The 12,174-nt window shown below is 40.9% G+C and overlaps 1 protein-coding gene across 2 annotated transcripts in view; it reads right to left on the bottom strand.

Moving 5' to 3' along the window:
• Nucleotides 1-6,102, bottom strand: part of SIK2 (salt inducible kinase 2) — a 127,293-nt gene extending 121,191 nt beyond the window's left edge. Inside the window, exons 1-2 of one of the 2 annotated variants that reach the window (XM_023208207.3) lie at nt 5,813-6,078; nt 1,774-1,824 (exon numbers count right to left, since the gene is read on the bottom strand). In XM_023208207.3, coding sequence (XP_023063975.1) covers nt 1,774-1,824; nt 5,813-5,947 — 186 coding nt within the window. In that variant the 5' untranslated portion in view covers nt 5,948-6,078. Of the gene's footprint in view, nt 1-1,773; nt 1,825-5,812 lie in introns of both variants that reach the window. The other variant, XM_023208208.3, reaches the window with a different exon arrangement.
• Nucleotides 6,103-12,174: the final 6,072 nt, after the last annotated feature.

Here is a 12,174-nt window from a genome sequence, read left to right as displayed (position 1 = left end):
TATGTGAATAACTAGAAGAAGATGAACCAAATATTAACAGGCATTATCTCTGGCTCTGGAGAGTAGAAGTAAGGATGTTAATTTTCTTCTTTGGGCTTTTCAACAATGTTTACAATGAAGATGCATTGACTTCTATAACTGGGGGAAACCATATAAATACTATGTTTACTTTCAAGGAGAACTTAAAATAAATTTTAGTATTGTTTCTCAGTTTAATTCATCCAATATTCATCTCTTAATCTGTTTAAAGTATTTTTAAAAAATTTTTAATGAAGTTTCTGATGGAATTTCCAAGTTTATCTTTTGATCTTCTAATATCTCAAAATGGATATATAGGCTATTTCTCTGTGAAGGATGGGAAAGTATTCTACACCAATGTTCTAAATAAAGAAAGTTTTATATAATTTATTTTGAAAAGATGGAGGTGGAAGGTAGAAAAGGTACTAGGCACACGAAAGTGGAAAGAATGATATTCTAATGAATTCTGGAACGCATCTGCCTCCAAGGAAATGAATCTGCTATCAGCAGTGGGTCATAAATCAAATGTCATCATGTGAATCCAAGAAGATAGGCCAGCTTCAGTTATTTCCAAATAATTGTTTTCTTAATTGACTAGTACTGAGATAGTATTTCCCAGAGGGTTTAAAATCAGAACACATTAAACTCTGTTAAAGTTAAAATTTCTACAGGATATAAACATTTACACAACTCTTATTTTGCATGTTTGTTCCCACTCCCAAAAAAGAGCAGATTATTTTGAACAACAGTTAGCAGAATAATTTGACAAATACTATTTGTCCAGGGTGCAGAAAAACTAGAGAAAAATTCTATGAAAGCATATATATTCCAAGACAAATATAATTTTTATTTCAATACACAATTAAAGATCATACATAAGACTAGATACAAATATTAGTGATTGAGTCATTTGGTAACAAGTCCTTCTGTTGCACATAGTACAGTTCTTGAAATTCTGGAATATTTCACAGTACAAGATTAATACCAAGACTACTGAAAGGAGTCTTATAATTTTAAAGCAAAATAGAAAATTCAAATGTATTTTTAAAATGAGTTCTCTTCAAGAAACATCATAATCAGGGTGTAATATGCCTTTTTCTTGTTTCTAAGTTTGCTATAAAAATGCAATTTTAATACCTTAACAATTCTGAAAACCTTTTAAAAATCTTACATTTTAAGGTAGTAAAGAATTAGGCCTAACTATAAAATCCCCAAAATGCACATGGAAGGCTTTTTAGCAAACAAATACAGTTTTCAGAATGTTCTTGTTATCAGTTTTGCATTCCAAGTTCTCTTAAGGGTAAGTAAGCAGCCTGACACCCACATGCCATTTTAATAAGGTCATTTTTAGAACCTCTTTGAAATATCTTTATGATTCCATAGACTATACATTTACATGCTCTTTAGCTAAGCAATATGAGATATATGGTGTTGAAAACTCAAGTTATCTATTATAGAAAAGGTCTGAAAATAATGAGTTATGGTTATCTCTGGGGTTGTGATTTTATGGGGAATTCTTTTCATTTATTTATAGTTTTATTATTTTTTTTAATGAGATGGAGTCTTGCTATATTGCCCAGGCTGGTCTCGAACTCCTGGCCTCGAGCAACCCATCTGCGTTGGCCTCCCACTGTGCTGGGATTACAGGTGTCAGTCATCTAGCCTGGCCTCCTATTTATACTTTTAAATTTTTCAATAATAAACATGACAGATTTGGTAATAAAAATACACTACTCTTTAATGTAAAAATAATACCTTGTTACTTAGGAAATTTCCTTTTAGGACTTTACCAGCAATGCCTCCTCCCTAAAAAAAATGTAAAATGCACACTCAGTTACAGACACAAAAATATTCACTGCAAATTATTTACTATAAACAAAAACTGAAAATTACATAATATTCATTAATAAGGGAACTGTTAGGTAAAATGATATTCACCTACAAGGTAGAACACCATGCAGCTAACAAAAATGTTTTTATAAAGTTATATATATTAAGCAAAATGCCTCGGTTACAATATTAAGTAGAAAAAAGAACATAATTTATATACATGTACCATGTGCTCTCATCTATGGAAAAAATGCATTTAAATAAAAAGACTAGTGCCATAATGTTAAGAATGGGTTATTCCCATTGGTGGAGGAATTATATGTATACTTTTTTGTTCACTATACTCTTCTTTATTTTTTACATTACAGTAAGACACTACTTCTTTATTTTTCTTTCTTTTGTTCTGAGAGCAACAAGAAAGAAACTATTTCTTAAACAGAATACAAAAACATTTAAGGATACCATTGGCTTTTCTAGAATTTTACTTAAGAGACAAAAAACTAGCTACACTATTAACTAGAAGGAAAAAGTTATTTCCTAGTACTGTACAGTATTGATAAAATAAACTACTCAAGGACACTCAGTGAACAACAAACAAGCAACTACTACTGCCTCAAAGTTTAACAGCTTACATGCTATTATTCTTTTCCCATTATGCTAATTTTGTAAAATTAGCATCACTAATTCATAAACCACAAACGAATACTACAAAGCCTTTACAAAGTGTATTAGGAAGCTGGATTCTACCCCCACCTGTCTTCCCCTTTGGGTGCAAAATTCACATGGAGATCAAACACAATACCACTTCAGACGATGATGCAATTATATTTCATAAACAATGTTACACTGTTTGATAGATTTGACCAAAATGAAGATCTCTTTTGTCTACTATTTTTTTCCTAAAAGGGAAACAGACTTGAATCTCCTAAGTTCTGTAGAAATACATCATTTGTGAATGATATAGAATAAGAAACAGAGAAGAACCAGTTAAAAATAAAAGGGTCCAATTGCTCATTACATAGATGAGTAAGCCCTAAAATTTGCCTCAGGGTCAAACTTGGGAAAAAAGACCTCTAAGTTTTAAAACACACAAACGTGTATCTATGTTAAAGCATAGTATATGAAGAAACTTTTATTGTCAATAATTGGGATATTTTGCTGATATTATTTTTATACCATATTCATTGTTCCACTATAACTACCGTAGTATATTCTGCAATGAAAACTCAATTTAAAACAAAGGTTTTCACTACATATCTTATAGTTTTTAAGGTAGTTGTATTTATCAAAAACACACAAACATTTATCCAGTGAATTCGAATAAGGATAAATAACTGCTGTAAAAAACTTCATTAACAATGGAATTGTTACTCCCATGGAATACTTTAAGAAACAATTGGGCCAGGCGCAGCGGCTCCCGCCTGTAATCCCAGCACTTTGGGAGGCTGAGGCCGTGGATCACTTGTCAGGAGTTCGAAACCAGCCTGGCCAACACTGTGAAACCCTGTCTCTACTAAAAAGACACAAATTAGCCGGGCATGCTGGTGAGCGCCTGTAATCCCAGCTACTTGGGAGGCTGAGGCAGGAGAATCGCTTGAACCCGGGAGGCAGAGATTGCAGTGAGCCGAGATCGCACCATTGCACTCCAGCCAGCCTGGGCAACAAGAGTGAGACTCTGTCTCAAAAAAAAAAAAAAAATTCAGAGCAACTTTACAAGCTAGAGATCTACAGAACTCTTCTGTTCAACGATTGCTTTGACATTTCACCTATCTCTCTCTACCTTAATATCTCCAATCACACCCACCAAATCTCCACAGATACTCACACTCAACCATCTCAAATTCACATTCACACTATTTTTTTTATATGTTAATAACAGCTTCTTTAGAAAAGCACAGGGAAATGGGTTCTGTGAACTAAACATTTAGCATTTAACGTAAATAATTCTACACATATATACTACACACACGATTTAGGATCGATCCTCTTTCAGGATCTGACCATTGCTTGCTTCAATTACAAATGAATGCATTGATCTCACTCTGACAGCCAAACCACGATATTACTCCATAGTGCCCCCTAGCTCTTTAAGATATATCAGTTTAAAACGGACACCATTTGAATTGTCAACCTCAAGAGAAAGTGTCAGTCACTCCACTTAAGCAGCTCTTACTGTATTAACTAAATCTGACCTGATAAATAATAGATGACTTAATTAAATCTTGCTACTAATCCCAGTAAGAGCTGAGAAAAAAATATTACGAACTGATGGATTTGGAATTCAACCACACGATATACTATAGTTCAAAAGTTTTGTAGAACCTCTCTATAACTCACAATGTGTTTGTTTTTAGAAAGTCATTAAGCAAGGACTCATAAAACATGCATTTAAAATGTCTTCTTTTATGTAACTTAAAGGGAAATGGCATGGCATTAGGCCATGGCTCTTCAGAGGAATGGAACCAATTTCTTCATTTTAAAAAATGCTGGGATCAGATTAAACTATGCAAAGATTTAGCAATATCACTATAGTGAAGTTACCATTATCATTACAACTTAAATTGCTAACTGGTAAATCTGTGAGAATGAAATATCTGACCTTGGTCCTGATTCTAAAAGATAGATTTGGACTGCTTCAGGACCAGCAGGGGAAGGCAAAAAGTAAAGAAGACAAAATGACATATACCCCTTCCTTTTGGAAATGGGATTAAGCAAAACTTCTAAGTACAACTGCAACTCCAAAAATCACTCAGGTTTTCCAGTGCCCTTCGCCTTACATAAGTCATTCTGAAAAGAAGTCCTACTTTATTCTACATTCAAACTCTAATACATTTGTACTAACAAGGGAAAAAGCAGAATAGGACCAAAACTGGAGGGCAAACAAACAGGAAAAGGATGAAACTCCAGGAGGAACTACAATAAGGCAGAGTAGAGTACGTCAAAACCACTAGGTTTTATTCTAAAGAATGGTTTTGTTTCTACCGTTCTTCTAAGGTATTTAATTTGCACGTCTTAAAATAGAGACCCTGAGGAGAGCAGCTTGAGGCAGTGGAAGGAAGGGGGGCGGGTTAGGTAAGAACAGAGACTTGTGAGAGAATATGTGCGGTGCATTAGAATGTGCAATGAAGAGGGTGCAGGATTCACCGTCAGGAAGCAGTTGAGGGCTTTATGAGTAGAGGCAGAATCTGATATGGTTTAAAGAATGCGTATTACAGCCAGAATGCACACCTGGTACAGGGACAACCCTAGACTTCTGTCCAACCCACCCACTGTGCAAGTGCAGAGATGACCATTTTAACCAGTTCTATTGTCTGGAGCATTAAATGGAAATGCCCCAGGCAAGAGATCAAGCTAGCCAGACACCAAATCAGAGACACCGTGGGCCAAAAGGAAGGAGAAGAGATGGACAGTGGCCGTGGGGGCATTCCCAGCCACCGGGCCCCTCCTCGTCGGGCAGGGGAGGGGCACCGGGGTCACGGGGGCCGCACGAGCCCCCATCCGCGGAGCTCAAGCGCAGGCGGTCCCCTCCTCGGGCAGGCGACGTCTCTCACGGCGCAGCCTGGGAACACCGAGACTTCCCCTCCCACCCCACCCCCAGCCGAAAGCAGGGAAGACGCGGAACTTGGGCTCCGGAGCGGAGGCCACAGACCAGGTCACGGCTCGGGTGGGGGGCTCTGGGCGAAATTCCGGGTGGCCACCGCGGGTGGCGTAGGGGAAAGCTAAGCCCCGGCTGGTTGCGTTTCCAGTCGGACGACACTCGGCTCCGGGTGCCCGGGCCCGATCCCTTCGCTGCTCACCGACCCCCTGCACCTCCTGGGTCCTCACAGTCCCAGGCCCGCTCGCCTCCGCCAGTGAGGCGGCCTCTCGGGTCTCCCCAGTCCCACCACTGCGGCCGCCCCTCTCGGTAAGCAGCTCCTCTCCCGAACCCTCGCCTTGGACGCTCCCGCCGAACCCCGGGCCGCACCTCCGTCTTGGTGATCCGGTGGCGTCCCAGCTTCACCACGGCGAAGTTGCCCTTGCCCAGCGTGCCCTCGATGTCGTAGAACCCCACCCGGACCGGCCCGCGCTGCAAGTGCCTCGGGCCATCCGCCATGACCATGCTGGGCCCCGCTGCTAGACACGGCGGACAGGAGCGCGAGCGGGAGGGCTGGCAGCGCGGCTCGGCTTGGGCGACGGCCGCTCGGTTTGCTCCTTCGCTCCTTCCCTCCCGCTCCGCAGGGCCCAGCCAGGCGCGCGCCGCCGCTGACGTGCGCCGACGTCAGGGGGCCGGGGCAGGGGGGCGGGGGCGGGCCCGGGCCTGGATTGGTCACCATGGCGACCAAAGCACCGCCGACGTCGGCTGCTGGAGAGTGGGGGACGGCGCGCGGGGAGGGGCGCTGGCCTGGCCCGCGCGCTCGTTCCGGGCTCAGACGCCCTCCCCTTGCCCCTCCGCCTCGCCGCTGCCAGGGGCGGGGTCGCCGCTCGGCCCGCTACGTTCCTCGGCCTTCCAGGCGAAGGGTAAGAGCGAGCCCTGGCGGACCGTGCGTAGGGGTGCAGAAACCTGGATGCGGCCTGCGATCTCCTTCCCCGCCCCGGCGTTCTCCGCCCACCCGGGGTCCTTCCCGCCAAAACCTCTCACCTACAAGTACAGCGCGCCCTAAATTTGGCACCGGCAAAGAACTGTGGCTGAGCAATGCGTTGCTCACAGGCTCCTTTCTTTGTGTCCTTTTCTCTTCTCGTTGCTATATATAATAAAACCCTCCACGTTTTGATGTCTCCGAGGAGTCATTCTGACAGCAGTGCGGTGGCTTATAGACTCACAGAATGTCAATGTCAGCGCTGAAGAGATCTTGGAGATCACTTAATCCAGAGATTTGGAGCCTCATGTGAGCTTCGGAGTCCGGAACCCCCTAAAACACAGGCCAGTTTTTGCTTATGTGAGCATGTCTCTGGAGAGATGGACCCGTAGCTTCTGTCAGATTCCCAAACGTGTTGGTGACCGTGAAAACGGTTAAAAATATTTCTCTAATCCAATTTTTTCCCCCAAAGGACAAAGCAGACCGCAAGGAATAAAGGGAATTGCCAAGGTCACACAGGCAATGGTAGAGGTAGGATTATAAATCACACCACGCTTCCAAATGTGACTCAAGGAAATAGGGACAGTGACACTTCAATATTCTGAAATTTATCATGTGCCTTCCTATCTTGGTTTCTAAATACCATTCTCCACCTAAAGGAGCCAGACTCCGTGGCGAGATGGCTCATTCGAGGGCAGAGACAGGGAAAGTATAAAATGCCCTTGAAAGATCCTGCGCCTTAAAGCAGGGAGATTTCTTGGCTAGGTCAAGGAAGATATGTCAAAAGAGAGGAGATGACTCCAAGGTGCTCCCCCCTTACCAAATCTGAGACAATTTGAGTATCAAGAATAAATAATGGGCCGGGCTTAGTGGCTCACGCCTGTAATCCCAGCACTTTGGGAGGCCGAGGTGGGCGGATCACCTGAGGTCAGGAGTTCAAGACTAGCCTGGCCAACGTGGTAAAACCCCATCTCTACTAAAAATGCAAAAATAGCCGGGCGTGGTAGTGGGCGCCTATAATCCCAGCTACTCGGGAGGCTGAGGCAGGGAGAATTGCTTGAACCCGGGAAGTAGAGGTTGCGGTGAGAGGAGATCATGCCACTGCACTGCAGCCTGGGCGACAGAGCGAGACTCTGTCTCAATAAATGAATAAATGAATAATGACAGAAATCGATTCTAACACATTGAATTTTGTAAAAGAATCGTAGAGCATACTTACTTTAAAACTTTTAAATAGAAAAATAAAGGGGGGAGAAGTGAAATGACGGTGGAATGCCAACTAATATATGTTAGAAGAAATGACAATTAGCAAATCATTTGGCAGCCATTACAGTAATAATGGATTCAGACAAGAATTATGAATAGATGTTTAAATCATTGAGTAAAATTTGGCTGGGGAACAAGATATTTGCACAGTCTTTGGGTTTCTTATTCATGATAAAGGGTTCACAGAGGTACCTCTACAGTGGAGAAATCTGACAGACATTACCCTAACCAAATGATCAAAGTTAATGTCACCAATTATGTGATAAAATGACATGATGAGCCTCCTGACGTGAGCCACTGAGGTTACAATATCTCTTATGTAGTATTCCTGTCAAAAATACATATTATGATCTAGAAACAATCAGAAAGATGCAAACTAAGAAAAATTCTACCCAACAACTGACCTGTATCCTTAAAAAACATCAGTGTCATGAAAGTCAAAGAAAGACTGAGGAACCATTCTAGATTTAAGGGATTTAGAAAGGCATGGCACTAAAGGCAACATGTGATCTTGGAAAAACATGCTATAAAGGAATATATCAGAATAACTACTGAAATTTGAATATGGATTACATATTAGATAAAATACTCTTTCAGTGTTAAACTTCTTGAATTTTATAATTGTACTGTGATTATAAGAGAGAGTATCCCTTGTTAAGAGATACACACTAAACTAGTTAGTATGAAATTTTTGGCCAGGCGTGGTGGCTCACACCTGTAACCCCAACACTTTGGCAGGCCGAGGTGGGCATATCACTTGAGGTCAGGAGTTCAAGACCAGCCTGGCCAACATGGCAAAACCCTGTCTCTACTAAAAATACAAAAATTAGCTGAGTGTGGTGGCACTCGCTTGTAATCCTAGCTATTCTGGAGGCTGAGGTGGGAGAATCGCTTGAACCTGGGAGGCGGAGGTTGCAGTGAGCTGAGATCATACCACTGCACTCCAGTCTGGGTAACAGAGTGAGACTGTAACAAAAAAAAAAAAAAAACAAAAAACTTCTGATATATGCAACTTACTCTCAAGTAGTTTAGCACAGATAGATAAGGCAAATGTGGCAAAATGTTAAATTGATAAAATAGGTAAAAGGGTATATGGTAGATGGTTGTACCATTCTTGCAACTTTTCTGTAGTTTTAATTTTTTAATGAAAATTAATATATTGTATATTTATTTTATTTTAAAATTTGTATATATATATATATATTTTTTTTTTTTTTTTTTTTTTTAGCGCAAGATGCTTTTGGGCCCTCCACTGCTCACTGTGCTTCTGCTTTTCACTGTCCCCAAGCAATACCTTATTCTACCATGAGGTATGTTGTTTGCAAAAGTGAGGGGAGAAATGGGAGAAAGCTGTAAGACTGATCAGATTTCTGGATTGATGGGTGTGGTATATGAGTGGTCCTCCAACTAGGTGAGAGGTATTCTACTTAGGCTAGGAACCTACATATGTATACCAGTTCAGAAATAGTAACCATGTGCATTTTGCCACTTAGATGATTTCTTTTTTTTGAGGCGGAGTCTTGCTCTGTCGGCAGGCTGGAGTGCAGTGGCATGATCTCAGCTCACTGCAACCTCTGCCTCCTGGGTTCAAGCAATTCCCCTGCCTCAGCCTCCCAAGTAGCTGGGATTACAGGCACGCATCACCACACCCAGCTAATTTTTTGTATTTTACTAGAGACGGGGTTACACTATGTTGGCCAAGATGGTCTCCATCTCCTGACCTTGTGATCTGCCCGTCTTGGCCTCCCAAAGTGGTGAGATTACAGGTGTGAGCCATCGCGCCCAGTCAGATGATTGTATTTTAATTGTTCTGGGGGCGGGTTCCTTTGGGAATCTGATGAAAAGCCACTTACCCAAGAAACAGAAAATACTCATGGAGGCCCGCTCAGTGAACAACCTCATCCTTTAAAGTATACCTATTGAACGGAAATGGATCATTTGAGTATTTAAATTAGATAACCAGGCCAAACACCTACTTACACAGTCTGGGAATAAGAATTGATTTGGGGCTGGAAAGAAGAAAAAGGAAAGACAGAGAGTACCAAAAGGTTTTGGAAAGCCAGAGTTCAGTGTGAGCATACTGGGTGTCTACAAGTTAGAGAACAGGAGACCAGAAAGAGGGAAGAGACAGAAGGGGCTGTGCCAAAAATCAGCCTTACTCATGTGGAAATGTAGTGGGTGTGCTACTCAGTGTTACTGGTAGGCTGTAAATGAAACCCTGAAGAAACACATATATGTGGACTAATTTAGAATACTGCAATCTTGGATTCTGTGATTCAACTCTGTTTCCTTAATGCAAAAGACCTACTCATCCCTGTCCTATTTCAACCGGGTATGTCTCTTATGTACTTTTGTTTCCAATTAAATGATAGCTGTATACATTTTAGCAATTATTAATATTCAACTCCTGCTTTCCTTTTCCTCTCTCCCTCTTTCTCCTCCTCTTTCTCTTTCCCTACACACACACACACACACACAGAGACACACACACACACACACCATCCGCAGGAAATAAGAATAAAAGATAAGAGGGCGAAGGAGAAGAAAGAGAGCTTCATACAATCCCCATCTTTCTTTTCCATCTCTGGTTTTAGTATCAGTGAGGTAAAGCATTCTAGTCACCAAATTCCTTTTTGATTGAGCTTTCAGATGCAGCATTCCCAGCTGATGCTGTGAGTCTATGATATTTAGCATTGAGTTGGTTAAAAAATGTTAACATAACACTTCAAAAGGTAAAAAAAAGGTGTACACCGAGAAAGAAGTAAGATAGTGAGAGACTAAGAATTAATTATATAACATACTTAGAATAAAGTGGATTATAAATAAAAATGTGGAATGAGGAGAGGAGTTAGCAAAGAGGTAATGAAAAAGTGATCTGAAATGTGAGGAAAGAAGACTTCATGGCTCACAATGCTGTATATTATTTTGCTGAAGCAGACAGCCTGTGAACTTGAAAAAAAAATATGTACCATTTGTCTCCTTGATAGTGAACAATATCTACATTTTTACTGTTTTATCATTTCAAGACTGAAGGAAAGTCAATATAATAATAGGCTTAGCCAGGTGCAGTGGCTCATGCCTGTAATCCCAGCATTTTGGGAGGCCAAGGCAGGCGGATCACAAGGTCAGGAGATCGAGACCATCCTGGCTAACATGGTGAAACCCTGTCTCTACTAAAAATACAAAAACAAAATTAGCCCGGTGTGGTGGCAGGCGCCTGTAATCCCAGCTGCTGGGGAGGCTGAGGTGGGAGAATGGCGTGAACCCAGGAGGTGGAGCTTGCAGTGAGCTGAGATTTCACTACTTCACTCCAGCCTGGGCAACAGAGTGAGACTCCATTAAAAAAAAAAAAAAAAATTGGCTTAGGCCTGGATTTAGATTTAGTTCAAATAAAATACTGATGAAATCTTTATTAGACAACTTTGCTTAGAAAAAATAGATTACAAAGCTAGAATGAATACTTTGCCTTTTATATTAACAAATACAGAAAGTACACAAGAAAACCCAAATCACTGATCTGTGCTCATTCCCAGGGCTTCTTATTAGTATAAAGTACAGCTATTCATGAAACAAACATCAATTAGTCACATTAGTGAACATGTGGATGCCACTACATATAAGGTACTATTATGGAAATAAACTAGAGGACTGAAGTTTAGAAAACTTTCTTTAGTACTTTTATTTTTAAAATAGCTTTATTGAGGTATACTTAATATATAATGAGATGCACATATTTAATGTATACAATTTGATGAGTTTGAACATATGCATACACCTGTATCAAAGTAATAAATATATCCGTCACCTCCAAAAGCTCCCCCCTGCTCCTGTGTGTGTGCCAGGGGCTGGGGGCTGGGCAGAGGTTGGTAAGAACACTTGAGATCTACTCTCTTAAATTTTTTAGTGTACAATACAATATTATTAACTATAGGCACTATGTTGTTCAGATCTCTAGAACTTGTTCATCTTGAATTACTGAAGCTTTACACCCGTTGAACAATTTGCTATTTCTCCCTACTCCCCAGCCCCAGGCAACACCATTCTATTCTGTTTCTATTAGTTTGACTATTTTAGATAGCTCATATGAGTGGGATCATGCAGTATTTATCCTTCCGTGACTGGCTTATTTTACTTAGCATAATGTCTTTCAGGTCCATCCATGTTGTTGCATATGGCAGGATTCCCTTCTTTTTTAAGGCTGAATAATATTCTGTTGTGTGTGCGTGTGTGTGTGTGTGTGTGTGTGTGTGTGTGTATTTCTTTCCATTCCTCTATTGATAGACATTTAGGTTGTTTATCTTGGTAATTGTGAATAATGCTGTAATGAACATGGGAGTGCAGATATCTCTTCAAGAACCTGATTTCAACTCCTTTGGATAAATACCCAGAAGTGGGATTGATGGATCATATGGTAGTTCTATTTTTAATTTTTTGAGGAACCTCCATACTGATTTCCATAATGCTGTACTGATTTACATTCCTACTAACAGTATACAAGAGTTCT

The sequence above is a fragment of the Piliocolobus tephrosceles genome, chromosome 13, assembly GCF_002776525.5.
Source record: "Piliocolobus tephrosceles isolate RC106 chromosome 13, ASM277652v3, whole genome shotgun sequence".
In the NCBI taxonomy this organism is placed as follows: domain Eukaryota; kingdom Metazoa; phylum Chordata; class Mammalia; order Primates; family Cercopithecidae; genus Piliocolobus; species Piliocolobus tephrosceles.
The sequence above is the reverse complement of the archived record's forward strand: the minus strand, read 5'-3'. Positions and strand labels throughout refer to the sequence as shown.